Source organism: Leuciscus leuciscus (assembly GCF_965113295.1).
Source record: "Leuciscus leuciscus genome assembly, chromosome: 7".
Classification (NCBI taxonomy): Eukaryota; Metazoa; Chordata; class Actinopteri; order Cypriniformes; family Leuciscidae; genus Leuciscus; species Leuciscus leuciscus.
Window position 1 is genome coordinate 29138847 of NC_138731.1, and position 16093 is coordinate 29154939.

At 36.8% G+C, this 16093-nt stretch overlaps 1 protein-coding gene across 3 annotated transcripts; it reads right to left on the minus strand.

Annotated features, from left to right (window-relative positions):
- Positions 1–327: 327 nt before the first annotated feature.
- Positions 328–11641, minus strand: creb1b (cAMP responsive element binding protein 1b). 3 transcript variants are annotated; one of them, XM_082175492.1, is made up of 9 exons: positions 11494–11641; positions 8565–8651; positions 8157–8269; positions 7870–8016; positions 6986–7086; positions 6773–6912; positions 5183–5362; positions 4583–4736; positions 328–2698 (listed from the first exon to the last, which is right to left on the minus strand). In XM_082175492.1, exons 3-9 carry the CDS (start codon positions 8259–8261, stop codon positions 2554–2556), a joined length of 972 nt encoding a protein of 323 aa, XP_082031618.1. In that variant the 5' UTR covers positions 8262–8269; positions 8565–8651; positions 11494–11641; the 3' UTR covers positions 328–2553. The 3 variants fall into 3 exon arrangements, with proteins under 3 accessions (XP_082031618.1, XP_082031616.1, XP_082031617.1); XM_082175490.1 differs by having other exon boundaries at positions 8145–8269; XM_082175491.1 differs by lacking the exon at positions 11494–11641 and adding an exon at positions 11338–11475 and having other exon boundaries at positions 8145–8269.
- Positions 11642–16093: the final 4452 nt, after the last annotated feature.

A 16093-nucleotide genomic window follows, 5' to 3' on the forward strand; every position in this document is an offset into this window, starting at 1 on the left:
TGACTGAATATAGAATATTAAATTAGTTTTAAATTCATAGCAATACATTTTATAACTTAAAAAAACAAGCAGTCAGTCTTACAAATTCATCCTGTTTGCCACTCCAATTAAAAAATAACAGTTACTTTACATTTTAAATCCAATTTTGTACAAATAAAATAAAATTAAAACTTAAATATTGAATGTCTACCAAATTACCATCCAATCAGACAATAAAAACGTGAATGCAAGAAAAAAAAAAGGTGATTCAGACTTATTTGGGGTCTCTCAGCTCCTCAGTACATTGCATTGTGGGAAACATTTTATCAGACTATAAGACTCATTACGCAGTATTAGTATTTTATTAAAGATTTACATTTGTGTACAAAAGGGAGGTGGGGGGAACAACAACAAGTATACACAATTGTATTGTAACAGTAATAGAGTGCAAAGCTTCTAAAAATGTAAGCCAAGTCACAGAGTATATACAATAGGCTACACTTCTAAACACTATAAAATCCTACTGGTACTGTACACAGTGTCCAAAAGGTGAAAGCTATCATACAAAAAGTGCATGATGTGTTTGTCCAAAATGAGTAGGATCAAACATTGCTTTAGGTTGATTGGTCTTTTGTATGCATGAAGGCAAACACACATATTCGCATATTTCAGAGTTCACTTTGGCCAGCATGGCAGTAGATCAATCTCATTGCATACAGGGTACATACAAAAGGGGAAAAAAGTTCATGTCAGTTCACAAAAGTAAAGATTCTATCACTGAAACAGACAGAATTTGCATTTCTCTGAAAGCTGAGGTCAGTCTGTCCTTCGATGAGATTCTTGTGTCGGAAAATAATTGGTTTTGTGAGAAATCAGGTTGCATGTCGGCTTGCATAAGCAGTTAAGACTGCAGATCTGGACCGTGAGCGCCTGCTGTGGAGAGATTGCTTCCCTAATTTGTCACGCTTGAACACGTAAATGACACGTCAGTCAGACGGTTTAACATTTAAGAGTAGCAGCAGATGATGTACTCGCCAACAGATGACAAAAGGTACATTTCAGTACAGACCGGAATTGTTGACGGACCGTTTTAATTCAGTCTGCTAACTTTTCATTTAAAACATTCTGTCCTCAATGCAGAGAACATGCAAAATGTCATACTCCAACCAACACGTGAAACCAAAAGTCCAATAATTGCCTGATTTTTTTGTGTAATTTTTTTAAATTATGAATTAAAAACTTTTAATGCCATAAACAGGGTCAACTGAGACTTTGTAAACAAAATACAACTAATGTAGAAAAAGGCAACTTAAGTTACCAACTGTTCAGTTGTTTCTTGAACTTACAAAAGCAACTGAATGTGGACAAAGGAAAAATGAAACGAGAAATCCTTTAAACACGTCTTTTTTTATGAAATAGCTGCCAAAATGCATATGCCATAATAGATTGATAACATATACTCTTTACTTGTGTTATCAAATACAAAGACACCGCCTCCACGTTCGTAGTGTTGAAATAAAAAAAATAAAAAAAGACCATATAACGATATCAAAGCCAATGTAATATTGATAAAACATGCTTTAGCCTATAATGCCAGAGATAGAATGTATTGGACTGTTTTCAATCCAATTATAGCTCTATGATATACAAGGTTAACACAAAAGTAATCTGCTGAATCTGATCAACATAAATGTTTGAACCTGGTAAACATTTTAAATTTACGTCTGTGCATAACTCCTGACATTGTACAATGAATTTTGGTGTATTAGTGACGAAATGTCAGCAATAAAATAACCATTTCATTTTGTTTGTGCAACTGCTGCTACTGCAATGGCAGGATTTTAAGCAATTAAATCATTTTTGTTTGTCATCTAAAATGAGCAAAATGTCAAAAATCGAAATGTACAGGGATATAATCTTGCTCTGTATACGATACACAATATTTCAGTTTATAAATGGCATAGATTCTGTAAATCAATATTCATATTTGTATGTAGTTTGTTCATAATTAAATGTAAAAAAAACATCAACTTAAAACACAAGAGCACTATACACCAAATAAAAGTAGCAGTCAGACACGTTAAACCTTTTGAATCTCAAGAGGGAATGATGCCAACTCCAAGAGAAAATCTTCCTTTCTACCGTACTATTGAAATGTCAGTTAAATTATTATTCTTATTATTTTACATTATTTGTAACTCTTTTAAAAGTTATTGATGACTTATACACAAAAAAAGGTAAACATTTTCCTCCAAACCCCTCCTCTGAGTTTCGGTTTGAGTCCAGGAGTAAAGATGGCTGAGAACGTGCTTCTGTGTTTAAGTCCACAGTAAAGTTTTCAGCTTTTTTTTTTTTTTTTGTCTATAATGACATGATCCAATATTTCTAGAAGAGATTTGTGTTGACCAGGGGGCTTCTGTCCAGTTCCCTCACATACCTGTGTGTTCATACAGGCAGTCTGCAGCAATTTAAAATAAGAAAACATTTAGAAAACATGCGTCCGTGTCAGGCTGACTCGTCCTTTAGTCTCTGTACACGCAAGTCCGCCAGAAAGAAGGGAGAATGTGCGGTACATCACTCTGATTTGTGACAGTACAGGTCTTTGAGTGCCTTAAGTTCCTCGATGAGCGTTTTGTTCTGGTTCTCCAAAACGGCCACACGGTTCTCCAGACACTTGACATATTCCTTTTTCTTCCGACGGCACTCACGAGCGGCCTCTCTGGAGGAGGAAAGAAATGTAGCATCTATTTAGCAGATGTTTTGATGACTCTTTTTGGTCCAAAATGGGGTTGTCAATATAAGTACTCAATACCAGAATTTTGACTATTTATAAATATTTTTTTAAAGATAAATGTTAAATAAATAAATAAAATAACATTTAGTATACACAGACCCATACAATTTGCATATGCAAATTAGGCCCCCTGTCTCCACTCAATCACACCTGGTACACTCGGTCAACTGTAGTAAACGCTACACGACTGCAAGTGGAAATATTGGTTTAATTGAGCCATACAGTAAAACCAAAAATTATTCAGACATCAGATATAATTTTTACTAGAGGGGGCAGGACACTATAGTTCATTTATGTAAGTGAGAATAGCAAAATAAAGTAAACTGTGCCATATTATACCCAAAAATACTTCATACAGTGGACTACCAGTAAACTAAAATAAATAAAAAATTATTCAGACACTTTGACCTGACCATGTTTTGCTTTAGTGTTTTCTTTAATTGCTAATGCATCTTTTTAAACCACAGAATGAACTAAATTAAGCATTGCTTGGTAATTTGTTTACCTAAATTGGTATTATCTATTTGTGTACTTAAATTTAACAGCTGACAGCTATTAAATCTAATTCATCTGTGAGACAGTCTAACAGAAGGATGGCCAAAACCAGTGAAATATCAACTAATTTAATAACTGAGTTCTTGTCATATTTTATTACCATTTTCTAAACTAGAGCGAATAAACTGTGATAATGTGAGAAATGTAGAAGTTATCTGAATAAAATTAGTTTTGACTATATGTTTGAACCACTCCAGTGCGTATTTGTGTTCTTAGCTCTCTAGAGAACATCAAATGTTTCTTGCAGCGGTAAGCAATGTAGCCAATCACAGACATGTTTGTTGATCTCGAACACAGTGACCAATCAGGGTTGTTTAATTTGTGGTAATTTTTAATTTAGTAATCCAAACACATGCTTGCATTAAATGCTTGTGATGGAAGAGAACAGGGGTGGTTTCAAACCGCTTTTTTGATCCTGTGTTTGGTTCACTGTAGTTTTAAGGAGAAAATACTCAGCAATGGTGTTGACTGATGAATTTGCACGTGGTTTGTCTTAAAGAATATTAAAAACACCACACAGGCATATTAACAACATTAAAAATGTGATAAACTAAATTCAAACAATTGCACGTATCCTTCAAGTATTATCCTATTTTTTTCAGTATATTTTTGATGAATATTCTCAATATAATCAAACACAGTAGGTATTTTAGGCTGTATTTACAACAACGTCTAATGAATAGAACCAATATTTTGTCACTAATCTTTTTTTTTTGTCCTGGCTGTTCACATGAGATTGGCTATATTTACAATTAATATATCGCAAACATCTACCAAACAGCTCTTGAATATTGAAAGTAGTCAGTACTTGGACTACTGATACTGTTATAAAAGACTGATATTGTGTACACTACTGTTCAAAAGTTTGGTGTCAGTAAGATTTTTTTATTTTTTAGTCAAATTTTATGCATTAAATTGATCTAATTTGATAGTAAAGTCACTTAAAACATATATAAAAATATTCTATTTCAAATAAATGCTGTTCTTTTTAACTTTCTGCTCAGCAAAAATCCTATCACTGTTTCTACAAAAACATTAAGCAGCACAACTGTTTTCAGCATTGATTATAATAAAAATTGGTAAGAAATTCCCCATATAACAATGATTTATGAGGGATCGTGTGACACTGAAGACTGGAGTTATGGCTGCTAAAAATTCAGCTTGCCATAACAGGAATAAATTATATTATTTGCGACCAATGGTGAAAAGGTTTACTTTACGTTTGCTTTTACCAAATTTCTTTTTGGTGTTTACCTGTTTTTCATTAGGCGGACTTCCCTTTTGCGTGTGGCTTCTTCAGCACCTCCTTGGCTTGGCAGGGCCGGGGAGGATGCCATGACCACACCTGGAGCAATAGTGCTGGTTGGGGCAGTGCGAATTTGATAGGCCTGCACATCTCCAGAAGCAGCTGTCGGGCAGACAAAACAACAGCGAACAATGAATCAATAGTGTGTTTGACTCAAAGAACAACATCAAATCATAGAATATTAATGGCTAAAGGACTTCACACAGAACAATAGTATAAAGATAACTATAACGATAACTACATTAGCGATAATCTTCCTGTATATTACAAGCGCACTGCAGTTTTGTCGTCTGCCACTTTAAATGCTCAAGCTCTTTACAACAGGATGGACTCTGATTGGCTGTCTGTTTTTTATCGTCCTTTAGCTGGACAAATTTTATAGTTATTGTTATAGTTATCATCGTTGGTGTGAATGGCCCTTACCTTTTGCAGTGGCCCAGAATAATAAAATAGGTCAAGTTAAAAACAACATCAAATAATTTTTTTTTACTATTTACTTATTAAATAAATGTCCTGGTTTGTATTATTGTGAAAACAATTCAACTTACCTTGTACCACTACTTGATTGCTGGGCACCAGTATCTGCTGACCATCACTGGTCTGTGCGTACTGCAGGATGGTGGTCCCTTGCTGGGCTGCTGCATTTGTCATGGTGAGAGTCTGCAATCCCTGCATTCCATCTGTGCCGTTATTTGCAAGCTGAATGGCTCCACCCTGAGTAATGGCGACTGAAGGAGAAATGGCAATTAAGAGGTTGTCACTGATTTGGTGAGAAGGTTTGCACATGGCACTATGTGTCTAAGAACCAAATATGTTGGAGTTATGGTCTGGGCTTGTGTGATCTTTTTTCCTGCCAGTGCGACTAAATTTGACTAGATCACACGGGTGCCACCACCACGTTGCCCAACTGATAAGAGCTGCCTTTTATGTTGAAAAATCAAACGAGACGGAAGTGAAACGAAACCGTGAGCTGCGCTGTATGGATCGTTTATCAGCTCTGAGCAATAAAAGACAGTGAAACACAAGCTCAGAACAGGTTTACTCTCGGGCCGATCTTAAGCATGTGACACCGTTACTACACAGCGCTGGTTAATTCGCCTCAGAATTGACAACACAGCGAGATCTAGTGGGAAGCATTAAAATTCGTTGCAGAAATCGTTGTTATAAAACATAGATATCAGATCAAACAGCGCTGACAAGGGAAACCAGGAGAAACATTGTGCCATGCCATAAATGAGTTATTGAAAGCTTTTCAATGCACAAATCACCAGCATTCACCATGGATCTAATGTAGCAATGCTTACTGTAACCATGGTATTGTGGCAGAAATATTAGATTTTTTTTATTTTTATATATATTATTCATCTCAGGGTTTGTACAACCTTTTATGAGAGAAATTCAAGCACTTTTCAAAGGCTTTCAAGAGCTTCACACTTTTTTCAGCACTTCAAACCTCTAAATATTATCCAATTTTAATGTGATGTTTTTAAGTTTAAAGATGTAGAAAAATTAAAACTTCATGGCAAACAATCACTAAGACATGAAAACAAAAAGACATGAAATTACCACTATAACCAGTAGATGGTGGCAGAGGAGCACTTATTGACTTATTAGCCATTTTCTAATATTTGGAAAAAAGAGGACGTCACAGTCTCCTAAAAAACAAAAACTTCTCTTCACATTGTGACTGAATTGCACAGAAAACAAGTAAGAGTGCTCCTTTTATAATCACTGAAGCCGTCGGTCAGTTCAGTAAGGTACTATAGAAGAACAATCGTACATTTAGTAAGAGTAGAAAATATTTAAATTGTTTCCTATAAAAATTTGTTTTTTGCATGTTACTGTTGTTAATAAAATTACATTTTATCTGCATCTCAACTCAAACCCAGTGCTTTACTGTCAAATGTGCATTTCCAAAAAATAAACATGTAACATTATTAGTAACTGCACTCATAAATGCAAATCAAGAGAAATTTTACTGGCGCTACCATCTGTACAACTAAGTGGCACCGGTGCTTCTGCTCTCAAATGTTATTCTGGAGCCCTGTATAGTCTAAAGATGCTCCAAACATGTTGAGCAATGATGCTAAAGTGGGAGAATCAGAATATCTCAACTTCATTTGTGGACTTTAACGTACTGTACTGGCCACTGCTGGTCTGATATATTGGGGTTGGCACTGTCACTGTAGTGATGGAGGGCCCAGTGTCCTCCTCGGATTTCTCTTCTTCAATTCTCGGAACTCCTGGAGCATCTGATGACAGGTCATTCAGGATTTTCCTATAGATCACAAATAGCTGTTGACTGGAAAATTCCTTTTGTAATGCAAAAACCTTGAAGAATGTATATGTACCTATATGAGGGGCGTCTAGAAAGGATCTCTCTTCGTTTTTGACAATCGGTCACGCTGTCCACTGACTCCTGCGAGTCCTCACTCTCCGCTACTGTGGAAATCTGAGCAACAGACAATTGTGTCATGCGTAGCTCTGACTATATAACATACATTTCTCATAATTGCATGTTAAGACAATCATGTGAGGTGAATAGAATACGTTACTGATGTAATGCATCTTTTCACCTGTCAATCAGTCATGAACCTCTAGGCCCTGTTTACACCAGGTATTAAGATGCGTTTTCGTCAATCCGATCACAAGTGGACGACAGTAAATACCAGGTGTAAACCAGGTGTGAGCTTGTCCACTTAGTTGAAAACGCAAATGCTTTCATGGTGAAAATTGCTCATGTGGTCAAATGTGTTCGAACAGCCACAATCAGCCTACTGACCTAACGCGTACACATGATGGAAAGCACGATAGCCAGACGAGATTTACACCTGGTCGGCTGAAGACTCAAGTTTGGTTTGAAGACAAAAGCGTTCCAAGCACAATGTTCTCTCACCATTCCTAATTTCTAACACACTCACAGCGTTCAGCGTTGTGTTCTGTCAAAGCAGAAACGAAAGCTGCTGCTCTCCGTGTGTTTTTCCGTCGTATCTGGTCGTGTTCGTATGTAAATTGCGCGAGCTTATCTTGTCCAATAAATCGGAAGATCTGAAAAAGCCCATAGATTTACCCCCCCCCCCCCCCCCCCCCATAGACTCTCCCATCGAAGAAATCAGGACAGAAGTGGTTGAAAGTGGACGTAAGAGATGGACAAAAGATCAAATTGACCATAATGCATCTTAATACCAGGTGTAAACAGGGCCCTAGAGATGTTGGAGGCGTTAAGTTGTCTTACCTGGACTGTTTGCACCTGTGGAGACTGAATAACTGAAGGCTGAGCGGCCTGGATAACTCCGTGAACCTGTACCGTCTGACCATTGGGCAGCTGCACCAGGGTGACTGTGGGCGCTGTGCCACTTGCTTGTCCGGCAGCCATCGTTACCTATCCAACAACACACAGAGAGTCAAATTTAGATGTTCTGTATCTAATGTCAGAATCTTGACTGAATGTTTCAGCTCTTCATGTTTAAAAATTTTGAAAAGATGATGTCCTGAGTTCATTTGACGTACTGTTTGGAGTACCTGTCCAAGAGTGGCGATTTGGGCTTGTGTGAGCTGTTGGTTCTCATTTTCAGAGACCGCAGTTTCTGCACCCTGTTGGGCATCGGCTCCCGACTCCATGGTCATTGAGTTAGCTGATGAGAAACCAGACGGAATCTGACATCTTTAGTGTGATTATTTTTTTTTTTGCCACATAAACAACTAAACAAAGTGCCATTAAATAAAAAACAAAACAAATGTGAACAGATAAACCATTTATAATAAATACTGCAGTAATCCATTCAAAAATAAGATTTGTCCATTGTGATTTTATGGTGACATTAATTACATAAATTATTAATATGATGAGCAAGTTAATTCCTATTAATACTACTATTACAGTCTCAACCTAAAACTTTGGATGTGGCATTGCAGATGAAGCATACATACCTATAAGAGGGGAACTTAGGCAGAATCTTCAGACTGTCCAGTGTCCACTGACTCTGTTAAGTCCTCACTCTCGGCTACTGTGGAAATCTGATCAGACAGACACAGAAAAGTCACTATACCAGTCAGCAACTTGACATTTCTACTTTGAAAATCATCCTCCATAGTACTGAGGAAATATTGAGAGAAAACCTCTGCAAACACTTTTGTTTGTATACAGTATCTGTCTGACAAGACTACCAATCGAGATAATGAGGACAAAGTGGCATTAAAACTCAAGTGTGTAATTGTAATACTTTCTTCTATTCCAGCTTAATTACTTTAAGTAATTAGCAGGTTGATTCCCCAATAAAGTATAAAGACTATGGCTCTGTGGTGACATCAGTGCAAGTAATATCAGATTAAACACAGTTCCTTCCTTCCTTGTTACTGTGACTTGTATAAATGAATGGGCATTAAGTACCAGTGTTGCATGGCATCCTGGTGCCATTATAGTATTACAGTCATTGCCATGCTATAACAAACAATGCATGATCTAAGCGAGTGGTACTACTTAGTATCATAATATAGTTCAGCTGATATAGTACTGTATGATTAAGAGCACGAAAAACCCTACTCAAGCAAAGGTTAAGATCTACTAAAAAGTTTTTTCTAGCTTTATAAGACAAGCAAATGAAAATGAAGCTAAAGACTTTCTTGGAAAGGGGAGCTAATTTTAGAATATCCAAATATAGACACATATTAGTTAAGTATGGCTAAATCGCTCCTGTGCTGCAACACTATATGGAGTTTTAATTGAATCATTTGACATTATGTCGGAAATAAGGGTGCAGATTTCCTGTACTCGAGACAAGCACAGTTATGAATCAATAGCATGGCCGTTTGAACTAAAAACTGAGACTGCAACACTGCATGTCTATTGATAAACATTCTTCCCAGAAACCTTTTTTTTGTCCAGGGATGAAAATACATCAAATATGTCTTGTTCAAATTTAAGATACAGAAACCAACAGCTGAATCCTTGCTGAACATGTTTACACTCAGGATACATTGAACTCTGACTTTTGATGCTTTGACCAAAATATTGGCAGGTCTCTCTCTCTAAACATATGCCTACATAAGCCACACTAAAAGATGCAATGCATTACAGTGCACAATGGAAATTAGTCAAAATCCCAGTGTGAATGTAAAGAGTTTGTAGGTTCTCATTAAAGGAAGTCCCTGTGCGCAACCCCTAGGTGCTCTGAAAATCTTTATTTCTGCATTGGTGTACAATAACAGCTGATATGAGATTGTAAAAGTACTAGTGCACTGGCCAGTGATAAAAATTAAGTACTGCAATAAAGGTGTTATCATATAGCATTTTTTTTATTATTATTGAAAGTGCATCCCATTATGCTGTGAATGCAGTCCTGGACTCCTGACTTCCCTTGACTGTTCAGCATGTGTAGATATTGGAGTGCCTGACCTCTAGACTATCTGATGGAGAGGAAGAGTTGGATTACTTTACCCCATATGCAGCTAGCCAGGCCAGGCTATAGGGCTTTTAATGACTGGTTTCAGCCCTCTTGAACGCTAGAAGCTAAGATATGCTAACTTATGCTAGGGGCTAAGATATGCTAACACAGTTGATGAAAACTTGTATATGTTTTATCTTCTTCAAATGCACAATCACTTATAACAATTAGCAAAAAAAATAAAAAAATAAACCCCAAAACAGGAAACCATTTTCAATTTCAAAATATAGATTAACAGGTTTCCCTCATCTGCCAGTGGTCTAACCAACACAGATAATAACATATAAAATAATATAAATACAATATCAAAAAGTAATGATAAAATGTATAGATACAAAAAAATATATATATAAAAAAAAATAACACAATGTTGTATTACCATTAGTGGAAGTATTTTAAATGCATGTTGTGTGTGAAACAATAAGGCCAATTGAGCACTGTGAAATAGAAAAAAGATGAGAAGGAGTCTGAGAGCTCGAGCCCCGGAATGGCACGCGTGAACCGACAGTAATGTGATCTCATGACGCTTAAAGTCTATCTGTGGTTTGATTGGTCATGCGTAGCTCTCCCTCTACTTTTCAAATCCTATTTTCTGCCAGACAGATTATTCTAGGAAACACATAGCTATTGTGCATTGATTCCTTGATCTTTACATCTAAAACTGTAAGCATGAAATCAAATGACAGCCGACACATATTATTATAAAATACTTGTTTGCATAAAAAAAAAAAAAAGGTTGGGACTGTGTGGACAAATTAAGAAAAATGCTTCAAAATGCATAATCAAGATCACTAGTATTTGAATAGGTTTTTGCTATTTAACATGCAATTATAGAATACAATATTGCATTTCTTTATTAGTCATGTGCAGTACAGGAGGTAAAAAATATCCTATATTGTGCATAAAAACGGTTTTTACTTGAGGGCTTGCAATCGCAGCCCCTGGAATAATATGAAACTATGACACAGTGCAATAACAACCCAGTCCTAAAAGATTGCAATTTCATCAGGGCATAGTCTATCAAATATATCGCACGATGCATCAAGGGCATTAGAAGAGATTAAATTATTCCTGAATGAGTATTACACCCTGAATCCACCAGGCAGCACATATTTTGTCTAGCCAGTGTGGGAAAAAAGCCGACAAAAAAAGGGGAAACCCCACATATGAACTGCAAAATGCATAAAGAAAACCAGAAATGTTGTGCATCCATATTTCGTTGCATTTTAAATGATCAGCCATGCATCACGATTTCCCACCCTGGGTTTGTGTTGCTCTCCCGTTTGCCTCCCCTCCCTCTGCATGCAACAACTACAGCCGCCATGATCTCTTTGTTTCCAACGGGCCGAACCCAAACCAGACTTATATGCAATTCGGGACGAGCCCTTTCCCTCCGGACACTTGTCTCCTCTTACCGATACAGACTCCCTCCGTCACTCTCGAGCCCTCGGAGCTCCACTTTTATTCAGGCCGACACGTAAGAGACCGCGTCAGGCTACACCTCCGTCGCGTCACCGAGAACAACAACACAGAGAACGAGACGAAAATCCGATCATCAACCCCACTGCACTGAGCGAGAGCGGCCGAGAGCGTGGCGGAAAAAGCCGAGTGATGACGAGTACAGACGAAGCATGGCCGAAGCTTGACGAAATAGTGCGAATACGACGTACTTGAACAATAATTTGTGAATGAAACTCGACAAATGTTTTTAAAAACAGAAAATTGATCACAATTGAAACATCAAATAAATATTAAAACATCAAAAACAAGCCTGACTGCCTTGCTAAGCTGGAGTTCAGCTGGTCTAAACTCCTTTCAAACCATGCAGCCATAAAACCATATTTTTGACCAGGCTGGGATCAGCTTGAACCAGCAAACCATTTTCAGCAGGGGTATTTTTGTCAGAAAGCTTGAACCTATCTGTAATCTATCATATGCAAAATATTGCTAAACGTCATGTTCATCAATTAATAATTAATTCAACATAAATTATCAAGACAGCAAAGATAAATCACCCCTATTATTAGCACTATGGTCGACTTCAGCTTTTCCAAACGAATATGCATGGGCTGGCAAACATATACTGTCACTGTAGAAGAGGGAGCGGAATAACGATAGACAATTTTGTTAAATTACTGTTTAGATTTTCTTTAATAAAATTATATTGACAGAATATGAATCCATTGTAGCCTATATCTTAGAAAGGCATAAAAGTCAGGAAACAATTTTTGATTTAAATTTAAAATTTAAATTGAATCTGTTGTCTAACATTCTATTCTAGGCCTATAGATTTTGTGCCTTTATAGACACCACATATAACTTACAGTTTTCAGATGAGTCAGTGACTGTAGCTAATAAGAAATGTTTTCCCCCCTTTATTTAAAAAATAAAATAAAATAAAAAATCTGATCTTGTCCAAAACTAGAAACATATATTACTATAGGCTACTGTGTGATGGTGTTGCTTGAATGATGCTGATTCGATTTAATATTGGATTTTGACATGGCTATTTTTATGGGGTTCAAAAATACATGCAGTCATTGAGCTATAAACAATGCCCCAGAAAATCCCTTCCATGGGTGAAATATTGCACTTGTAATTAATACGTTTTTAATGAATTAATTATTTAATTATATGAATAAGTACATTTTTAACACTGCAGGCGCTCAACTAAAAGGTATCAATACACTACAAACAATATGCTAAATACACAATAGGCAATAAACTTGATGTGTGTAATAAACAAGCTGCATGAAAAAAGTCGTTCAGCATTTTTGTCCACAGCAGAGCCTCTGCCAAACCAGATGTTGCTTGACTGGATGCTCTCCACACTGTTTATGTGTTTATATCGCAAGTTTATGCACTGTCAAAAAATAAGTTATGACAACATATGCTTACATTGCTTAAACTCGTCAAAATAAGTAAAGCAATTTTCATATTTCATCAAGTTTCACAAGATTCAACTCATTTTTTAAAATCAGTTTAATATAATTTAAGTTGAATTGACTTAAACATCCAAGGGGATTGTACTCAAAAATTTAAGGCAGCAACAATTTTTTATTTATTTTTTACAGTGTGGTGCTGATGCTGTTTTAAATCTCCTCAGGAAGTATATTGGGCCTTATTCAGCATGAGGAGGAGGAGTGGGCCAAACTTTATTTATTGCGTTTACCTTAAAGACAATTACATTTCTGATATGCAGAATGCTTCGATTTTGAGAGGTTAGATACCGGTAAGCTGCACTCTTGAATTAACACATGGCGGCAGCAGTAAACCTCTTTTGAGAGAAGACTCACAATTTTGTCTTCAATTTACATGGTGTTACAGCAGTCCTGAAGTCATCCTGAAGGGGGTAGCATATACACATTTTTTTTTAGCAGCATGCACTCAATAACCCCTCTCTCTGAGTGGCAATGGGTTTTGGGGTGTGTGAGTTTTTTCATGTGGCAGCCCTTTTTATAATCCTCCAGATGCCAGTTTGGTGTGCTTTATCTGTTTAATAGCGCTTTACTGCAACAAGCCATAAAACCTGCTTTTTATTGTGACATGAAGCACATTGTTTGGGGAATTGACCGTCTCGTTAATGAACAACCATGAATTTGTGCTTTGTAGATGTCTTCAGGGAAAAAGTGACAAATCTGTGCAATATGTGAAATTATCTTTACAAGGCTGCGTGGGCTTACAGTAGACCTATAGAGTGATGATAAGGGGAAACTCTTGTGATACACCAAAATCAATAAAAGAATTTGCTCTGTTATCACAACGCCAGCGCGTTAAAATTGCCCTCGTCCCTGTGATACAGCAAAGCAATGCTGCAGTTATTGAAAACATAAATCTAGAAGAAAGCATCTTTTGCAAAGCTATTCTCACTTTCCAATGAAAGTGCACGTTGTAGCCTGTTTTTATTCTGTTTTTGTATAACCGTTCTTGTGTATGAGGTTGACCTTGAGAAAGAACTACATTCAGAGTTGGCCATAGAGACTCTCTTCCCCTCCTCCTCCTCCTCTTCACTCCCTCCTCCCTCCTCCACCACCTTCTTCTCTCCTTTGAGCTCATGCTGCGCATCATCCCCCGAGTGAACGCACACTCTCGCTCAGTCTCTTGTCTGAGTCTGGCATGGTTGTATCTCCTCTCAGCCTAAGAGGACCCATTAGGATAAGCAGAACTTACTGTGCTTGGGTTTGGGGGAACAGTGAGGGTGCTCAAGGTAAAAAAAAGAAAAAAGAAAAGAGTGAAAATGAAAGGAGTATAGGATACATTAAAGCCTTTTCAATACTGCAAACCCTGCACATCACCAAATGAAAATTCATCAAACGTTGTCAGAGGAAGCAGAGAGGAGCCGGTGGCTATAGTGCTATAGTGATGCGAGACATACAGGGCTTCAAACGTTGCTACTTGCTCTGTGATTCGTAAAGTTATATTAATGAATGGTTAACAAATTAAATCTGTGATCATCCTATTTGCATCTTATAAAATATTCCCTTCAATGTTGTCATTCAAAAAAAATCAGAAAAAATGCTAATGTGTTTAGAACTTAATGGACTATCGTTGGAATTGAAGCTTGTGTTTTTTCCCCCACTGATTTATATTCAACTAATTATGCAACCCAAACAATCGAGGAAACAAGGCTGAGCTCTCAGTTGAGCAGCAACCCACACTGTATGGTGATTGAACACAGACTTGTGGAAGGTGATGACAGCTCTGAATCTGTCTCAGAAATGATCTTTTCTGTTAAGGGGCAGAATCATCCTTGAGGGGAATTTTATACACTTTCCATAAAGAAACGTTCACATCTGCAGAACCTTTCCACCGCACAAAGGGTTCATTATAGTGGAAAAGGGTTCTTTAGATTATTAAAATGTTCTTCACTCTAAGAAAAAAAAAAATGGTTCACTGAAAGGTTCTTTGGGGAACCAAAACCCATTTTTGCAGCCTTTATTTTTAAGATTGTGTGTGATGTTCTGGTGCTGAGATGTGTCTTATTAATGTTTGTATGGTTGCTAGGGTACTCTATGGTTGCTAGTGTGTGCTTATACATTTTATGGGATGATATTTAAAGACTATTTGCCAGTCTGAATCAAAAGAGCCCAACTCCGTAAGTTTTTTATTTTTTTATTTTTTTATCAATTGCCAAATTCTTAAAAAAATTAGATGAGGAAATTATGTCAAATTTAAACCAACATCCACTCAATGTATTTTAATTTTTTTATTTTATTTTTGCGATAAATGTATTAGTAAAATAAAACTAAAGAAAGATGGCAAAGTTGGTTGCTAGGGCATTTGCTAAGGTGGCCACTAAGGTGTTGCTAAGACATTCTGAATGGTTGCTAGAGCATTGCTAGACAGTTGCTAAGTTCTGGGCAGTTCTAAGGCAAAAATAGAATATATAAAGACCATAAATGTCACAAATAAAATCAGAGGAATTCATTACTGTCATTTTCTGCTCCAAGCTCCTGTTATTTTCTGAGATCAGATTTTTCAAGTGCACACCACACAGTAGAATCACTGTAAAATGATAATGAAAAAGATTTAATGTTTTCATTCTATCATTTTAAGCAATGAAATGTTTGTTTCTATCAATAAGCAATGGACTATTACTTTCATTCAGTTTGTATACCCCAGTTCTCAGTCATGTTTCTCTCTCTCTCTCTCTCTCTCTTGTTTGTGTCTGCAGTGTTGATAGACTTAGAGAAAGTAAGAGCCACAGTTTTTATTGATGCGTGGGCTCAAAGGCTGCCTCAGTGTAGCTGTCAGTGAAGTTGCACTCACTTTTTATATTGTGCTGTTCCCTATAATAGGCACTGGAACTGCAATGGTGACAACAGTAAACAGAGTAGATAGACATTTTGTATACCCGGAGGAAATCTCATTGGCCTTTTCTGTTGTTTAAAACAAAAAGTTGGTAGTTCAAGCAAAGTTGCCACTCACAACCACCACAGAAACATCAACTTGAATATGTAATATGTAAATCCATATCTATTTACAAGATAAAATATGTATAACAAAATGTATCAA

Excerpts from the sequence above, each read along its gene's own strand:
- creb1b (XM_082175490.1), bottom strand. The coding sequence starts at position 8,261 with ATGACCATGGAGTCGGGAGCCGATGCCCAACAGGGTGCAGAAACTGCG. Across the intron at positions 8,017-8,144 it reads TTGGACAGGTACTCCAAACA|GTAACGATGGCTGCCGGACA; the intron begins GTACGTCAAATG and ends GTTGTTGGATAG. Across the intron at positions 4,737-5,182 it reads CAATCAAGTAGTGGTACAAG|CTGCTTCTGGAGATGTGCAG; the intron begins GTAAGTTGAATT and ends TCTGCCCGACAG.